A 12769-nucleotide genomic window follows, 5' to 3' on the forward strand; every position below is an offset into this window, starting at 1 on the left:
CAGTCTGTCGCAGGGCCAACACACAGGGACAGACAACCATTCACACTCACATTCACTCGCACATTCACACCTAGTGGCAATTTGGATTATCCAATTAACCTATCCCCACAAGTTGCATGTCTTTGGACGGTGGGAGGAAGCCGGAGTACCCAGAGAGAACCCATGCAAACACGGGGAGAACATGCAAACTCCACACAGAAAGACCCCGGCCTGATGGTGGAATTACACTCAGGACCTTCTTGCTGTGAGGCAACATTGCTAACCACCGTGCCACCATGCTGCCAGGAAAATAAATATGAAAAATTAAAAAGGGTAAATTTAACTAGGAAGGAATAAAATATAAATTAAGCTTAAAAATGAAATAACTGTACAACACAATTTAGAATAAATGGGTAGGGTTGCGTAAAGAAGGGCATGAAACATCAAATCTTTACCAAATCTTTAACAAATCAACATTTTCATACAAAATCAGTTGGGGCTTGTTAACAAAGATTGCCTCAGATTCTGTTAGACAACTGGGTGCCAGTGTAAACTTTGGTACTGTGGGCCAAAAACAAATGAAGGGGTGCAAGTAGGTGAGAGTAGGGACTTTAAATATAGGAACTATGACTGCTAAAGGGAGAAAGCTGTCTAATATTATAGAGAGAGGGAAGGTAAATATATTGTGTACAAGACATCAGGTGAAAGGGAAGCAAGGTCAGGAGCACTGGAGGTCGATTTAAGCTGTTCTACCATGGTGTATATAGAAAGGAAAAAATGAAGTAGTGATAATCTGGAAAAAGAAGTATGTGAATAGTGTTGTGAAGGTGAAGAGACTGTAAGACGGGATCAGTTGTTTGAAGCTGGAAATCAAAGGGGTTATACTGAAAGTTGTTGGTGTGCATGCCCCACAGGTTGGATGCCAAAGCAATAATAATTCTAGAGTAAGCTTAATGTAGTGATGCGTCCCCAGGCAGGAGAGAATGGTGATTGAAGCATACTTTTAATGGATACGTACAGTAGGTGATAAGGAGGTGTTGGGTGAGTTTGGTGTTAAGGAGAGAAATGCAGAACGACAGAGTGTAGTGGATTTTGCAAAAAGGATGTGGCAAGGAAAAACCTTGGAGAACTTGGTGAAACTTGGAGAAGGAAAAATGCTGCACAGAGTTCAGGAGAAACCCCAGACAGTCTCTGGGTTTTAAGGGAGAGTTATCAGATGAGTGCGAAACTACATCACAAATGGCGAGGGAAACTACTGGGAAGGTGTTTGTTGTACTATCAGGGAAGAGGTTCGAGGAGAACGAGACTTAGTGGTGAAATGAGGAAGTGCAGGACAGTATTCAAATGAAGACATTAGCAAAGAAAACATGGGATAGTCGGGGAGATAAAGAAAAGAGACAAGCCTGGTGGGAGGTGTACAGGAAAGTGATGTGTAGCAAAGAATAAGGCTTATATATGTATGTGTGGGCTGATTAGCTAGGCATAGATGTTAAGCTGGAAAGGATGTGCAGCAGGTTAGGGTGACTAAAGATAAAAAGGGAAATTTGTGTTGAGAAGATGGGAGGAATAGTATTCATCAAGAGCTGAATAAAGCAAATGAGACAGAGGAGACAAATCAGGAAGTGCAGAGGATTAGGAAGAATGATAAGGCAGATAGTCCAGATGGCATACCCATGGAAGTATGAAGGTGTCAAGGAGAGAGGACGGTGGAGGTTTTGACAAAATTGTTCCTCAACCCTGGAGAATGAACAGATGAATAACAAGCATCAAGTGCCAATTTTTAACAACATCCACTAGCTGGGACACATCCTCATTTAAATTTGACGGCATTTCTAGTAGATGATGACAGATGGTGTTAGCATGAATTGAGGCTTGGGGAAGGCCTGAGAGGGGACTGGAGGCAGCTCCCTGGCCAGAAGAGGTATCTATGGAGGTGTGGTTCCACTCCTGAAATTCAGGTAAAGGGTGAAGTGCAGAGCTGTAGCAAGAGGGAAAAAGTAATGATACCATGACCATGGCAAAGTTGTTGAATCTAGGTTGAGCAGAGAGGTGATGATTGTTGAGCATTTGTGTGGCTTCATGTTGATAATCTGAACAGATGTGATGTTTTCTTCAAGAGTATTGATGGAGAAGTATAGAAAATATCAGAAGGACTGAGTGTTTGTGCATCCAACTAAGCATAAGCCAAGAGAGGAACAGTTGTACCGCCATGAGCAGTTCAGGCGTGGCAGATATGTATGTGAGGGTGGTGCATGACATGTATGAGGGCAAAGAGATTGCGGTGAGGTGTGTAGCTGGAGTAACAGTCAAAATGGAGATGGGATTACATCAGGGATCAGGTCTAAGCCTTTCTTATTTGCAGTGATGATGCAAATAAGGCAGATAAGTTCAGACAGGTGTCTGTGTAACATGATGCAAATGATACTGATCTATAGAGAGAGTGGACGAGCAGGTGGACGAGAGCCTGGAGAGGTGGAGGTATGCCCTGGAAAGACGAGGAATGAAAGTCAGTAGGAGCAAGACAGAATACATGCGTGTGAATGAGAGGGAGACAGGTGTAACAGCAAAGATGCAACGAGTAGAGTCAGTAAAGGTGGATGAGTTGAAGTACCTAGGGTTGACCACCGGACAGGTTAGAAGAGAGGTTAAGACACTGCCTACAGTCTCTGTAGGCAGTGTGAGTGGATGGAGACAAGTGTCAGGGGTGATTGGTGATAGAAGCATAGCAGCAAGAGTGAAAAAGAAGGTTTATAAGATGCTAGTGAGACCTGCTATAATGTATGGGTTGGAGATGGCACTGATGAAATTATGAAATGTTACGATTTTCATTTGAAGTGAAAAGAATGGACAAGATTAGAACTAAGTGGATGGAGAGGCAGGGCTCAGACGGATTGGACATGTGCAAAGGTGAGATAGTAGATAAAAGATGTTAAATGAGGAGGAAGATTCATAGATTTGTGAAAGATGACATGTGGAGGATTGGTTTGACAGAGGAGGTTGCTAGCGACAGGGAGCAAATCATCTGCTGCTTACACACTCGCAGTGGAGGCAGCCAAAATAGGCATCAGATGGTTAAATCCCTCAATGGTTACCAGTGACCTATCTAGGGTTATAACTGAGTTTTGGTATAGTCAGAAGGTAAAATGGCATATTTTCATAAACCAGAACAAATCAAGTGAATTTCTCTGTATTATTGTTTTTCTGATAGAAGGTTTTCATTTGGGTGATCAAACTGGGGTGGGATTCCTGTCCCGATGCAACGAGGCTAAATCAATATGCCAAATGTAAAATGATGCAGAGAGGATGCCACAGAAATTATGTTTGAAATAATATTTGAAAACACTGAAACATTGAAAACACTTTAAGTACAATGACTGCGTCTTTAGATTTTAAAATACTTTATTTCATAAACAATATCTAAATTCAACTTGGTTGGTCACATACATACAGGTTACGTTAGAAAACGCTTGACTTAGAAGAAGAGAAAACAACAAGAACGGGGCATTCCTATCTGCTCTTTGCTGCTGCCACTTTACAAATTGAAGCTCATCAAGCAAAGATGGTGGGGAAGGTTTAACGAGTTTCTTAATAGTTAGAAAACTGTGCTACACATGGATGATGCAGGTTCAACCACCTGCCCTGCTGAATTAATTCTGGTGATTCATGACATCCTCTTCACAACCTCTTGCCAACATCATTTGCTACAGTTGCTTTTATTCGAACCAGGGAGAAAAACCCAATTAATACCAGGCACCTTTCCCATCTTCTGCTTTGTTTGCTCCTGGCATTAGTTACATTGGAAATTGATGTTTAAAATAAAGCATGAAAATGAGCAGTCACAAAATAAATAAATCCAAATGAAAAAAATACAATATTTTGGTCCAAGGTGTAAAGAGAGCTAGAAAAGATTCACATTGTTTCCCTATCTTCAAATAGGGCTGAAAGGTTCTTTACATGTTGGAAGACCGTCACCTGTGTGGATAGACCATAATAAATGTTCTCTAATATAGCCAAATATTGAGCACATTGTGCAAGATTGAAGACACTAATTGTGCAAAGAATGTGTGCTCCTATCAAAGCTTCGCCAGGTTTCAGTTGTTAGCTTGAGTTTTCGAAAAGTTTACACAATAGAACAACACTAGGACGACACTAAGAAGGCATTGCTGTAAAGAGAATACGTTTGCTGAAGATCAATTTGAAATGCCTTTGTTTAAAGAATACACCAAAATGCACACATCACAAAAGCCATTCACGTATGTTTGAAAGAAAATCCCACAGGCTACGTACAGACCGCGTGTGTTCCTGCTCAACTCCCCCAAAACCCCACCCGCAAGAACTCATTTCTCTTTTCTGTACAGTGTGATCCGTTCATCTATCCCTCGTCCTGAGCTCACCGGTGAAGCTACAGTTGGTGAGGCATCGAAGAGGAGTGACTGAGGGTTCGGTGAGTTGTGCTGGGCCTGACAGTGCTTCACCATGCTGTGCCTGAGACAAACTGTGCAATACTGTGCTCTTCGTCCTCTGGGCTACCATCGCCGTTACCGTACAGCAAGTACAGTAGCACTCCAGAGGAGGCTGTGGCTGTTTGTGTTTGTGTATGTTTGTATTTGTGTGTGTGTGGTACAAACGTTGGCCAGGCAGTGATTAACTTGGGTCTCGCTATGAGGAGTCAAACTGTAAACAGTAGATTTAGTTTTCAATTTTTATATACAGTTGAGGATAAAGCATGTCCTTTCTTCTTTTGGGTATGAAGCAGAAAACAAGCTTCAACCACGTGTATGTTCGATGTTTGGCTTCACAGCAACAAGGAAAAAAAAGGTTTTTGTTATTCTACTTTGAAATGTATTGTCTTTTAGTGTTCTTTAGTCCTGTTGTATCAAATGCCTCGAAAGGTGTTCCTGTTTCTCCCCAGTTGTTGATAATCAGTTGTTATGAGGTAACCAAGGAGTAGATCATACTGAAACACAAGAGGAAGAAGAAGAGGAAGAAAAAGGACAGGAAGAAATAGGAAGTGAGTCATCATGTTTGTGATTAAACAGGCAGGCAAACAGGAAACTTTCATAAATATTGAAATGATCTAATTTCTTGTTTTGGAATTATTCAGTATTCCAGCATTCCAGTGTGTGAGGGTTTATTAAGCGAGACCACTAATTCTTAATTCTTTTTTCTTACAGCTTACTCTGCTGCTTTCGGATACAATTTGAATTATTTTGGTTGTTTGTCTGAGTTAAGGAGAAAGAGTCTGTTTATTTGTGACCAAAGGTACCTTTTCTAGTCTTCTTTTCAGTTACCTGAACTTTTTTCACCAAAATCTCAAACATCTAAAGAAGACCAACTCAACTGACCATAAATGTTTTATCAATCTCTTAATTTCGTCTTCTGACTTTTGAACCTTTAAGGGCAAAATAACAGTTCTTTTTAAATTTAATGTACACTAAAAAGGACATTAAAAGATGCAAGTCAATGACAGACTCTTTACTACTGTCTGACTAGCTAATGCCATTAGATGATTTTTGTTGTTTCAATGTTTCTTCCTGAGTTTATGGGCTTAGTCAATCATAGTTGAATAAGGAACGAAACCACTGTCTATTGCTACTGTCTAAATGAGTAGATAGTAGCCTGTGTTTAGTCATGCCTACCCCTCTTGCCACATTTGTTTTTTGTAAACCAAGATACTGATGGTGAAAATGTTAATCATGAAGCTTCAAAATATGACCTCAGAAACTGGATGATGTCACAGTAGCTACGTCCACCTTCTATACTTTCTATGGTTATCAGTCTTTTTATCCACTTTAAGTATGACGTCCTTATTATTTCAACTAAAAAAACTATATAAGGATGACTGTTCTCTCCAGAAAGACTTATGTCCAGGTATTCATACGATGGGGATTTAACAGGTTTAATGGAGTTAGAAAATACCAGCATGGAAAACAGGGTAGACATCTAAAGATCAAGAACAATATTCTGGCTGAAATCTTGAACTTTGGATTAAAACAAAGATGGAAAACTAAATACCAACAATGTTTAGGAGGTTTGTGATTTTGGGCTAGCTGGTATTACATGGGTAGCTACAAAGCTCTGAGTAGGCTAATATAAACAAATACAATTGTGCTTTAGATAATTGGTTATGAAAAAGTCTTGATCTTAAAGGTCCCAGTGAAATTTGACTTTGCCTGAGAGTGGTTGTCTTTTTGAAGTGTTAAATATTTGCTGTCCAGAGACAACGAACCTGAATGCTCTTGTGTACAATGAGTCTCTAAAACTTAGCTCAAAGCTGTGCTATACTTGAATAGTGCTAATAAAAAGCTACACATGGCTAGAATGACAACTGAATACTTTTTGGAGGACCCATTTTCAAAGAAAAATTGACAAATTTAGGAGTTTCTTAAAAAGGCGAAAGCTTTTTCCAGTGTAGGTCCAGGAAATAGGGTTGATATGTCATGACGCAATTAGTAGTGCTAACTGGCCAAAATATATTAGCATTCATCCAAATCCCAGTGAGACCTCCAGTTTGTGTTTCATTAAAATTTGTACATCGGTTTGAGACCAACACAACACATTTAGTGATAATTAGTGATGTTTAACCTTAATAATGAAATAATAGCAAAAATACATATGTATATTCATGCTATATAAGAATATCATATTCTGTGGTTTGGGCGGTTTTTTTGTCTTTCAAATACCATCACATAACCTTTAAGAAAAATGGAATTAAAGTATATCTCACAGACAGAAATACAAGAACACATATTTATTTATTTCAAACTGAAAAAAGTAGCTTGTCTTTAAAAGGAGGGGATACATGTTTGACAAAACGCTTCTTGAATGCAGTAATAACATAATGCTTTGCAGTAAATATCACAAATTCACATTTTTAGGTTTTTACCATGACCTAAAAATGTAAAAACAACTATCCTTCCTGGCATGTTTTTTATTATTTCCCAAAAGCCAGCAAAAAAGTTGCCACTGGATGCAAAATAAAAAACAAAACAAAAACAAAACAGAAGCCAATGAGCATCATGTAATGCAATGAGGATGGGACAAAGAAGCTGTCAAACACACATTTGCAAGAAAGTGGCAAAGTGATTGCACCAAAGTTTTTCTGTAAGTCAGCTAACAACACTGATGAGCTTGTGACCAAATGTAGAGCAGATACAGCACTATGGCCTCATTTGACCACAAAGAAGAAACGCTCTGTTGTGTTTACCTAGAAAAAAGAGAGAGAATAAAGAAGGGCTGAATGACATAACAGCAGCACAAATCACAGATCGGGGGTTTGACACTTTTCTCATTGAGCTGTGACTTGACAAGAACAGATCAGCACTTTGTTGACAGTAACGAACAACTTGAAACATTTGTGTTCATCTCAGAAGTCTTTGCCAGCTCTCGACACCTCTGTTAATCTCTGGTGGTGAAAAGCAGGCAAGTGTGCTAAGTTGACTCATGAATACCCGTGGACAGAGAGAGAAAAAAGTGATTCAGAGAAAACGAGAGACAGGAACAGATATCAAACGTGAAAGGCCTCATTTCTCCTCTTTAATAGTTACCAACTTCCTCCTGTTAAAACCTCTGAGAACTGGCTTCATTATTAATATTTAGACTTTTAGCTCTTTCAATTACAGGTCTTTCCCTTTCACACCCAAAGTAGATGTAAACTGAACATAATGTAAATGATAAAATATGACCTTTTATATTTGTAGCTGCTCACATATGTGTTTTTGGATGATAGATTTACAGTTACATCCCAAATATTTTTTTATACATTTAAATCAATCTGGAAACTCCAGAGCTGAGAAATGAAGCCAATGCTGGAGTGTCAGAAACTGTGTTCCTCTAACAGGTGGGAATCCCCATACGACTACCATGTTAAAATGCCCAGTTTTACAGCATTATATGTTTACAGCCACAAATACAAAAACTGTTTTGCCCTTTGGAACTATTGTAGACTGGGCGAAAATTTACCCTATATCATTCACTTGGATTTATTTAGGATCAGAATTAAGGGTAGCTGTAGTTTGTAGTGCATTATCACATTATCTTGTGCATTATCACTCGTATTTTCTTTCTCCCATTTTTATTTCTTGCCTCAAAGTTAAAATAAGTTTAATTCCTGGGGGGCAAATCTTCCGTGCTAAAAGTGATTTCACATGAATTTTCACGCATATTCCATGGACGGTCATTACATACCCCCAGTTCCCTGTCCGTGGGCATCCTTCCAGTTTTTGTTCCAGTCATTGTGCTACACACCATCTGGATATAAGTAGCTTACCAAGCTTGCTAACTGATCACTAAGCATTCTAATCTAATCTAAAAATGGTAACTTTGGATCAAAAAACAACATCAATGTTCAGAAACCAATTGGCTGCTACATCTAACTTTTACATATAGCCTATGGTTTGTGCCTAGAGCAGTGTTTCCCAACCACTGTGCCGAGAAATGATCAGGTGTGCCGTGGAAGATTATCTGGTTCCGCTTGATTAGTACTCTAAGCGATCAACGTGAGTAATGGGCAGAACAATTACATTCTCTTCTACTAGGGGGCAGTACTACTACCTGCTCTAATTAAATTGGTTGCTAACTGCCAGTAAAACAGAAGAAGATGGAAAGAAAATACATAATAGTCATGCTTGTGAGTGAAACAACGCAGCACTTAATAGCAATAGATGAATATTTGAATAAAAAAAAGTAGTCAATCGGACCTGGGTCCTGGAGAAAATTCCAACCCAGATGAAGGCCCTAGTAGGAGTAGTGGTCAGAAGAAAGCAAAAAAGGTATACTGGGGACAAACCGGGCCACTTCTGCTATACCTGGTGGTTTTGTTTGGTGGTGTGCCGTGTGATTTTTCTAATGTGAAATATGGGCCATGATTCCAAAAGTATGGAAAACACTGAGCTAAAGAATAGGAAGAATAATAAGAGTCTAACACTTGCTGTTGGCATATGCTACCATGCATATGCCAGGAGAGGTGGACTTGTATTATAAATGCCCAATTAATTGGACATTTATAATATAAACTGAATTAGCGGTGAACATGTGCCCTTTGAAAGACGCCTTATTAGACAGGAACAATGTGTGTTAACAAGTTAATGTCCAATTAGTCTGAGTCTAACTAGAGTGTAGAGCAGGTTTGCATATCCTAAGGACAGTTTTATAATAATATTGAAACAGAGATCTCACGCCAAGCTCATTACAAATAGCTGCAATACTTTATTCATATGCACAACATGACTGAACTACTTAACAGGTGACCCCAGAGGTCATTTTTGTAGCAACCTATTATGACCCACAGTTACATTTTACCATTAACTGTTTTAGCAACAAAACACATCTTTTTTCTTGCTGTGAAAATTTAGTGTGACAGGGAAGTCAGCAGATTTAGCTATGTGCCAAGTCAATAAAATGAGGAGGTTGGGATCGATGGATGGCGTCAAGAAAACATCAACAATATGAAAGACCACTTTTTGTTTCACAATTCAAACCAATAATCATTGTTTCTTTGACCTATGACCTTTAACCCTATTGTTCCAGCTAGGGCTGTCAGAAAAAAATCCATACTGAGATATTAATCAATACTAAAATTGACTTTTAGTAAAACCATTTTTAAAATATCTTCTTTATTTTAGCATAACTAATACCACAAAAGTTCATTTTAAAATTTTTTTTAATGCTTTTCTACTACAAAAATTTCTATGATTTAAATGTGTTATGTATTGTGTTGTTTCATTTCTTTATTAGTTATTACTTATTAGATATTCTGAAGGTAAGATACATTACAGATAAAAATGTCACAGATAGTTGATCTAATTTATAATTTTGAAAATTCGTGGAAAATTAACTTATCTTTTTCAAAAAATGGCTTCTTTGCCATTACTTCTCTTGTTGCAGGATGAGGTCAAAAGTTTAGCTGCGATATGAAAAAAAGTACCAATATTAAGTTTGAAAATCTGGTATTGTGACAACTCAACTACTCTAAGTTTCCTTCTCAACCCTCTCAACATTTCTGCGCACAAAGCCCAAACAAGCCATTATTATAGCATTGTTACATCATAAAGGTTACTTATTTATTTATTTTCCAACAGTAATATATAACTGTTGGTGTATGTGCTGTCATGAGTACACTCTTGTGGGTTCAGTTATAAGGTAAGATCAAGCTAAAAAACATGTTTAGGTTACATAGCATGTCATGCCTCTCTCTAGCATAACTGGAGGTCAAAAAGTCGACTGAGAATGGTATCAGTTAGTTTTCAGCAGTCGGTTCTAATGATATTTGCTACCGAATAGCAAAGACATCACAGCAGCAAACATCAAATCAGTTCTGGTCCACTGGCAGGTACAATTCATTGAACATTGTGACATAAATGTGAATTAACATGTTTTGCTTCTGCTTCATTGAAATGTAGTTTGTTTCCCCGACCTCAAATATCACCCCAGTAGCTAACACAGTAAAAAAAAAAATACAATATGTAGTTTCTGCTCATCTGCAGTCCTGCAGATAATGGAGTGTTACATCATCTGTGGTAAATTTTCAGTATATTCTCTGTATTAAGGGTTAATATAGTAATATAGTAACAGATGTGGGTCCTATAAAACTCCTACAAACCTGCCATTAATTAATCCTTCAATCTTAAATATGATCAACCTATCTCTAATAATCGGCTATGTACCACAGGCCTTCAAGCTGGCTGTAGTTAAACCTTTACTTAAAAAGCCATCTCTAGACCCAGCAGTCTTAGCTAATTACAGGCCAATCTCCAACCTTCCTTTCATATCAAAAATCCTTGAAAGAGTAATTGTCAAACAGCTAACAGATCATCTGCAGAGGAATGGCTTATTTGAAGAGTTTCAGTCAGGTTTCAGAGCTCATCACAGCACAGAAACAGTGAAGGTTACAAATGATCTTCTTATGGCCTCTGACAGTGGACTCATCTCTGTGCTTGTCCTGCTAGACCTTAGTGCAGTGTTCGATACTGTCGACCATAATAACCTATTAGAGCGATTAGAGCATGCTGTAGGTATTAGAGGTACTGCACTGCAGTGGTTTGTATCATATCTATCTAATAGACTCCAATTTGTGCATGTAAATGGAGAGTCCTCTTCACACACTAAGGTCAATTATGGTGTTCCACAGGGTTCAGTGCTAGGACCAATTCTGTTTTCATTATACATGCTTCCCTTACGCAGTATCATTAGAAAACGTAGCATAAATTTTCACTGCTATGCAGATGACACCCAGTTCTATCTGTCCATGAAGCCAGATAACACACACCAATTAGTTAAACTGCAGGAATGTCTTAAAGACATAAAGAGCTGGATGGCCGCTAACGTTTTGCTTCTTAATTCAGATAAAACTGAGGTTATTGTACTCGGCCCTGAAAATCTTAGAAATATGGTATCTAACCAGATTCTTACTCTGGATGGCATCACCTTGGCCTCCAGTAATACTGTGAGGAACCTTGGAGTCATTTTTGACCAAGACATGTCCTTCAATGCACATATTAAACAAATATGTAAGACTGCGTTCTTCCATTTGTGCAACATCTCTAAAATTAGAAATATTCTGTCTCAGAGTGATGCTGAAAATCTAGTTCATGCATTTATTACTTCCAGGCTGGACTACTGTAATTCATTATTATCAGGATGTCCTAAAAACTCCCTGAAAAGCCTTCAGCTAATCCAAAATGCTGCAGCAAGAGTACTGACAGCGAGTAGACAGAGAGACCGAGTCACGTGGTACGCCCGCCCAAGATGGCAGCATAAGTTGGAGGCGCGCACTCCAACCCCCCTAAACCTTGTTAAAAGTAAGTTAGAGCCGGTCATTTGTCTTACTTTGGGTCAGCCCTGGCAAATTCTGTGGAAGGAGGCAGAAGAGTCATTACTTTACACGCAACGATCCGACTATGCCGTGAGGGAAAACACACAACACTCAGGCTACTTCGCTAACTACTATGGCGGAGACACCTCATGGTGTGGATGCCAGGTGTCCTTCCCAAGATGGTGTGGCGGCCGAGCTGACTTCTATAAGATCTCTGCTTCAGTAGGTAGCACAAGATATGACGACGGTGAAAGGTGGAATTGAGTCTCTCAAGGAAGCTGTGAATAGCCTAGGCGCAAGGGTGGACGAAACAGAGACAAGAATTTCTCGTTTGGAGGACGAAGAGGCTAAAGCTAGCTCAATAAGTAAGAACTTGAAGATACAGAACCAGCGGCTGCAGGAAAAAGTAACGGCGCTCGAGGGTTTCTCACGGCGCCAGAATATTAGAATATCAGGTATTAGAGAAGGAACCGAAGGCCGTAATCTTGAGGATTGCGTGAAGAATCTGTTGTCTGAGGCTCTGGACATTGAGATGGGAGATTACTACGAAATAGATAGAATCCATCGGGTGGGGCCAGCACCTCCGAAGCCAGCTGCGGATTCCAGACCGAGACACATCATTGTTCGCTTCCTACGGGATAAAGCCAAGATGTCCGTACTGGCGGCTGCTAGAAAAAAGCAGCAGATCATTTGGAAAGGCATGAGAGTTCGCTTTTTCCAGGATTATGCACAGGAGGTACAAGAAAAACGCCGGATGTTCGACGAGGTGTGCCGCTTGCTGCAACAGTGCAATATTGGCTATTCCCTTCGCTTTCCGGCTGTTATGACTTTTTCAGTGGATAACCAGTATCATCAGTTTTCCAACCCAGCAGAGGCTAAGCAATTTCTGAGTGGCCTGGATTCGGTTAACATTCCGGGTGATGTAAATGAAGAGGATTTTATAAGCTAAGGGTTACCGGTAGTTTACTTCTGTGGGGG

General features: G+C 39.3%; 1 protein-coding gene across 4 annotated transcripts in view; it reads right to left on the bottom strand.

The window, feature by feature from the left end:
* Nucleotides 1–3360: 3360 nt before the first annotated feature.
* The window catches only part of cnih3 (cornichon family AMPA receptor auxiliary protein 3), a gene marked incomplete at its 5' end in the record, with an annotated part of 24916 nt that continues 15507 nt past the window's right edge, over nt 3361–12769 (bottom strand). For 3 of the 4 annotated variants that reach the window (XM_014330861.1, XM_014330860.1, XM_014330859.1), the window contains 1 exon segment: nt 3361–4936. Coding sequence is in view for 1 of the 4 variants with exons in the window: in XM_014330860.1 (XP_014186346.1) it covers nt 4909–4936 (28 nt within the window). 4 annotated transcript variants of the gene reach the window in all.

Source organism: Haplochromis burtoni, unplaced genomic scaffold (genome assembly GCF_018398535.1).
Source record: "Haplochromis burtoni strain Fernald_Lab_line unplaced genomic scaffold, NCSU_Asbu1 Contig_1087, whole genome shotgun sequence".
Classification (NCBI taxonomy): domain Eukaryota; kingdom Metazoa; phylum Chordata; class Actinopteri; order Cichliformes; family Cichlidae; genus Haplochromis; species Haplochromis burtoni.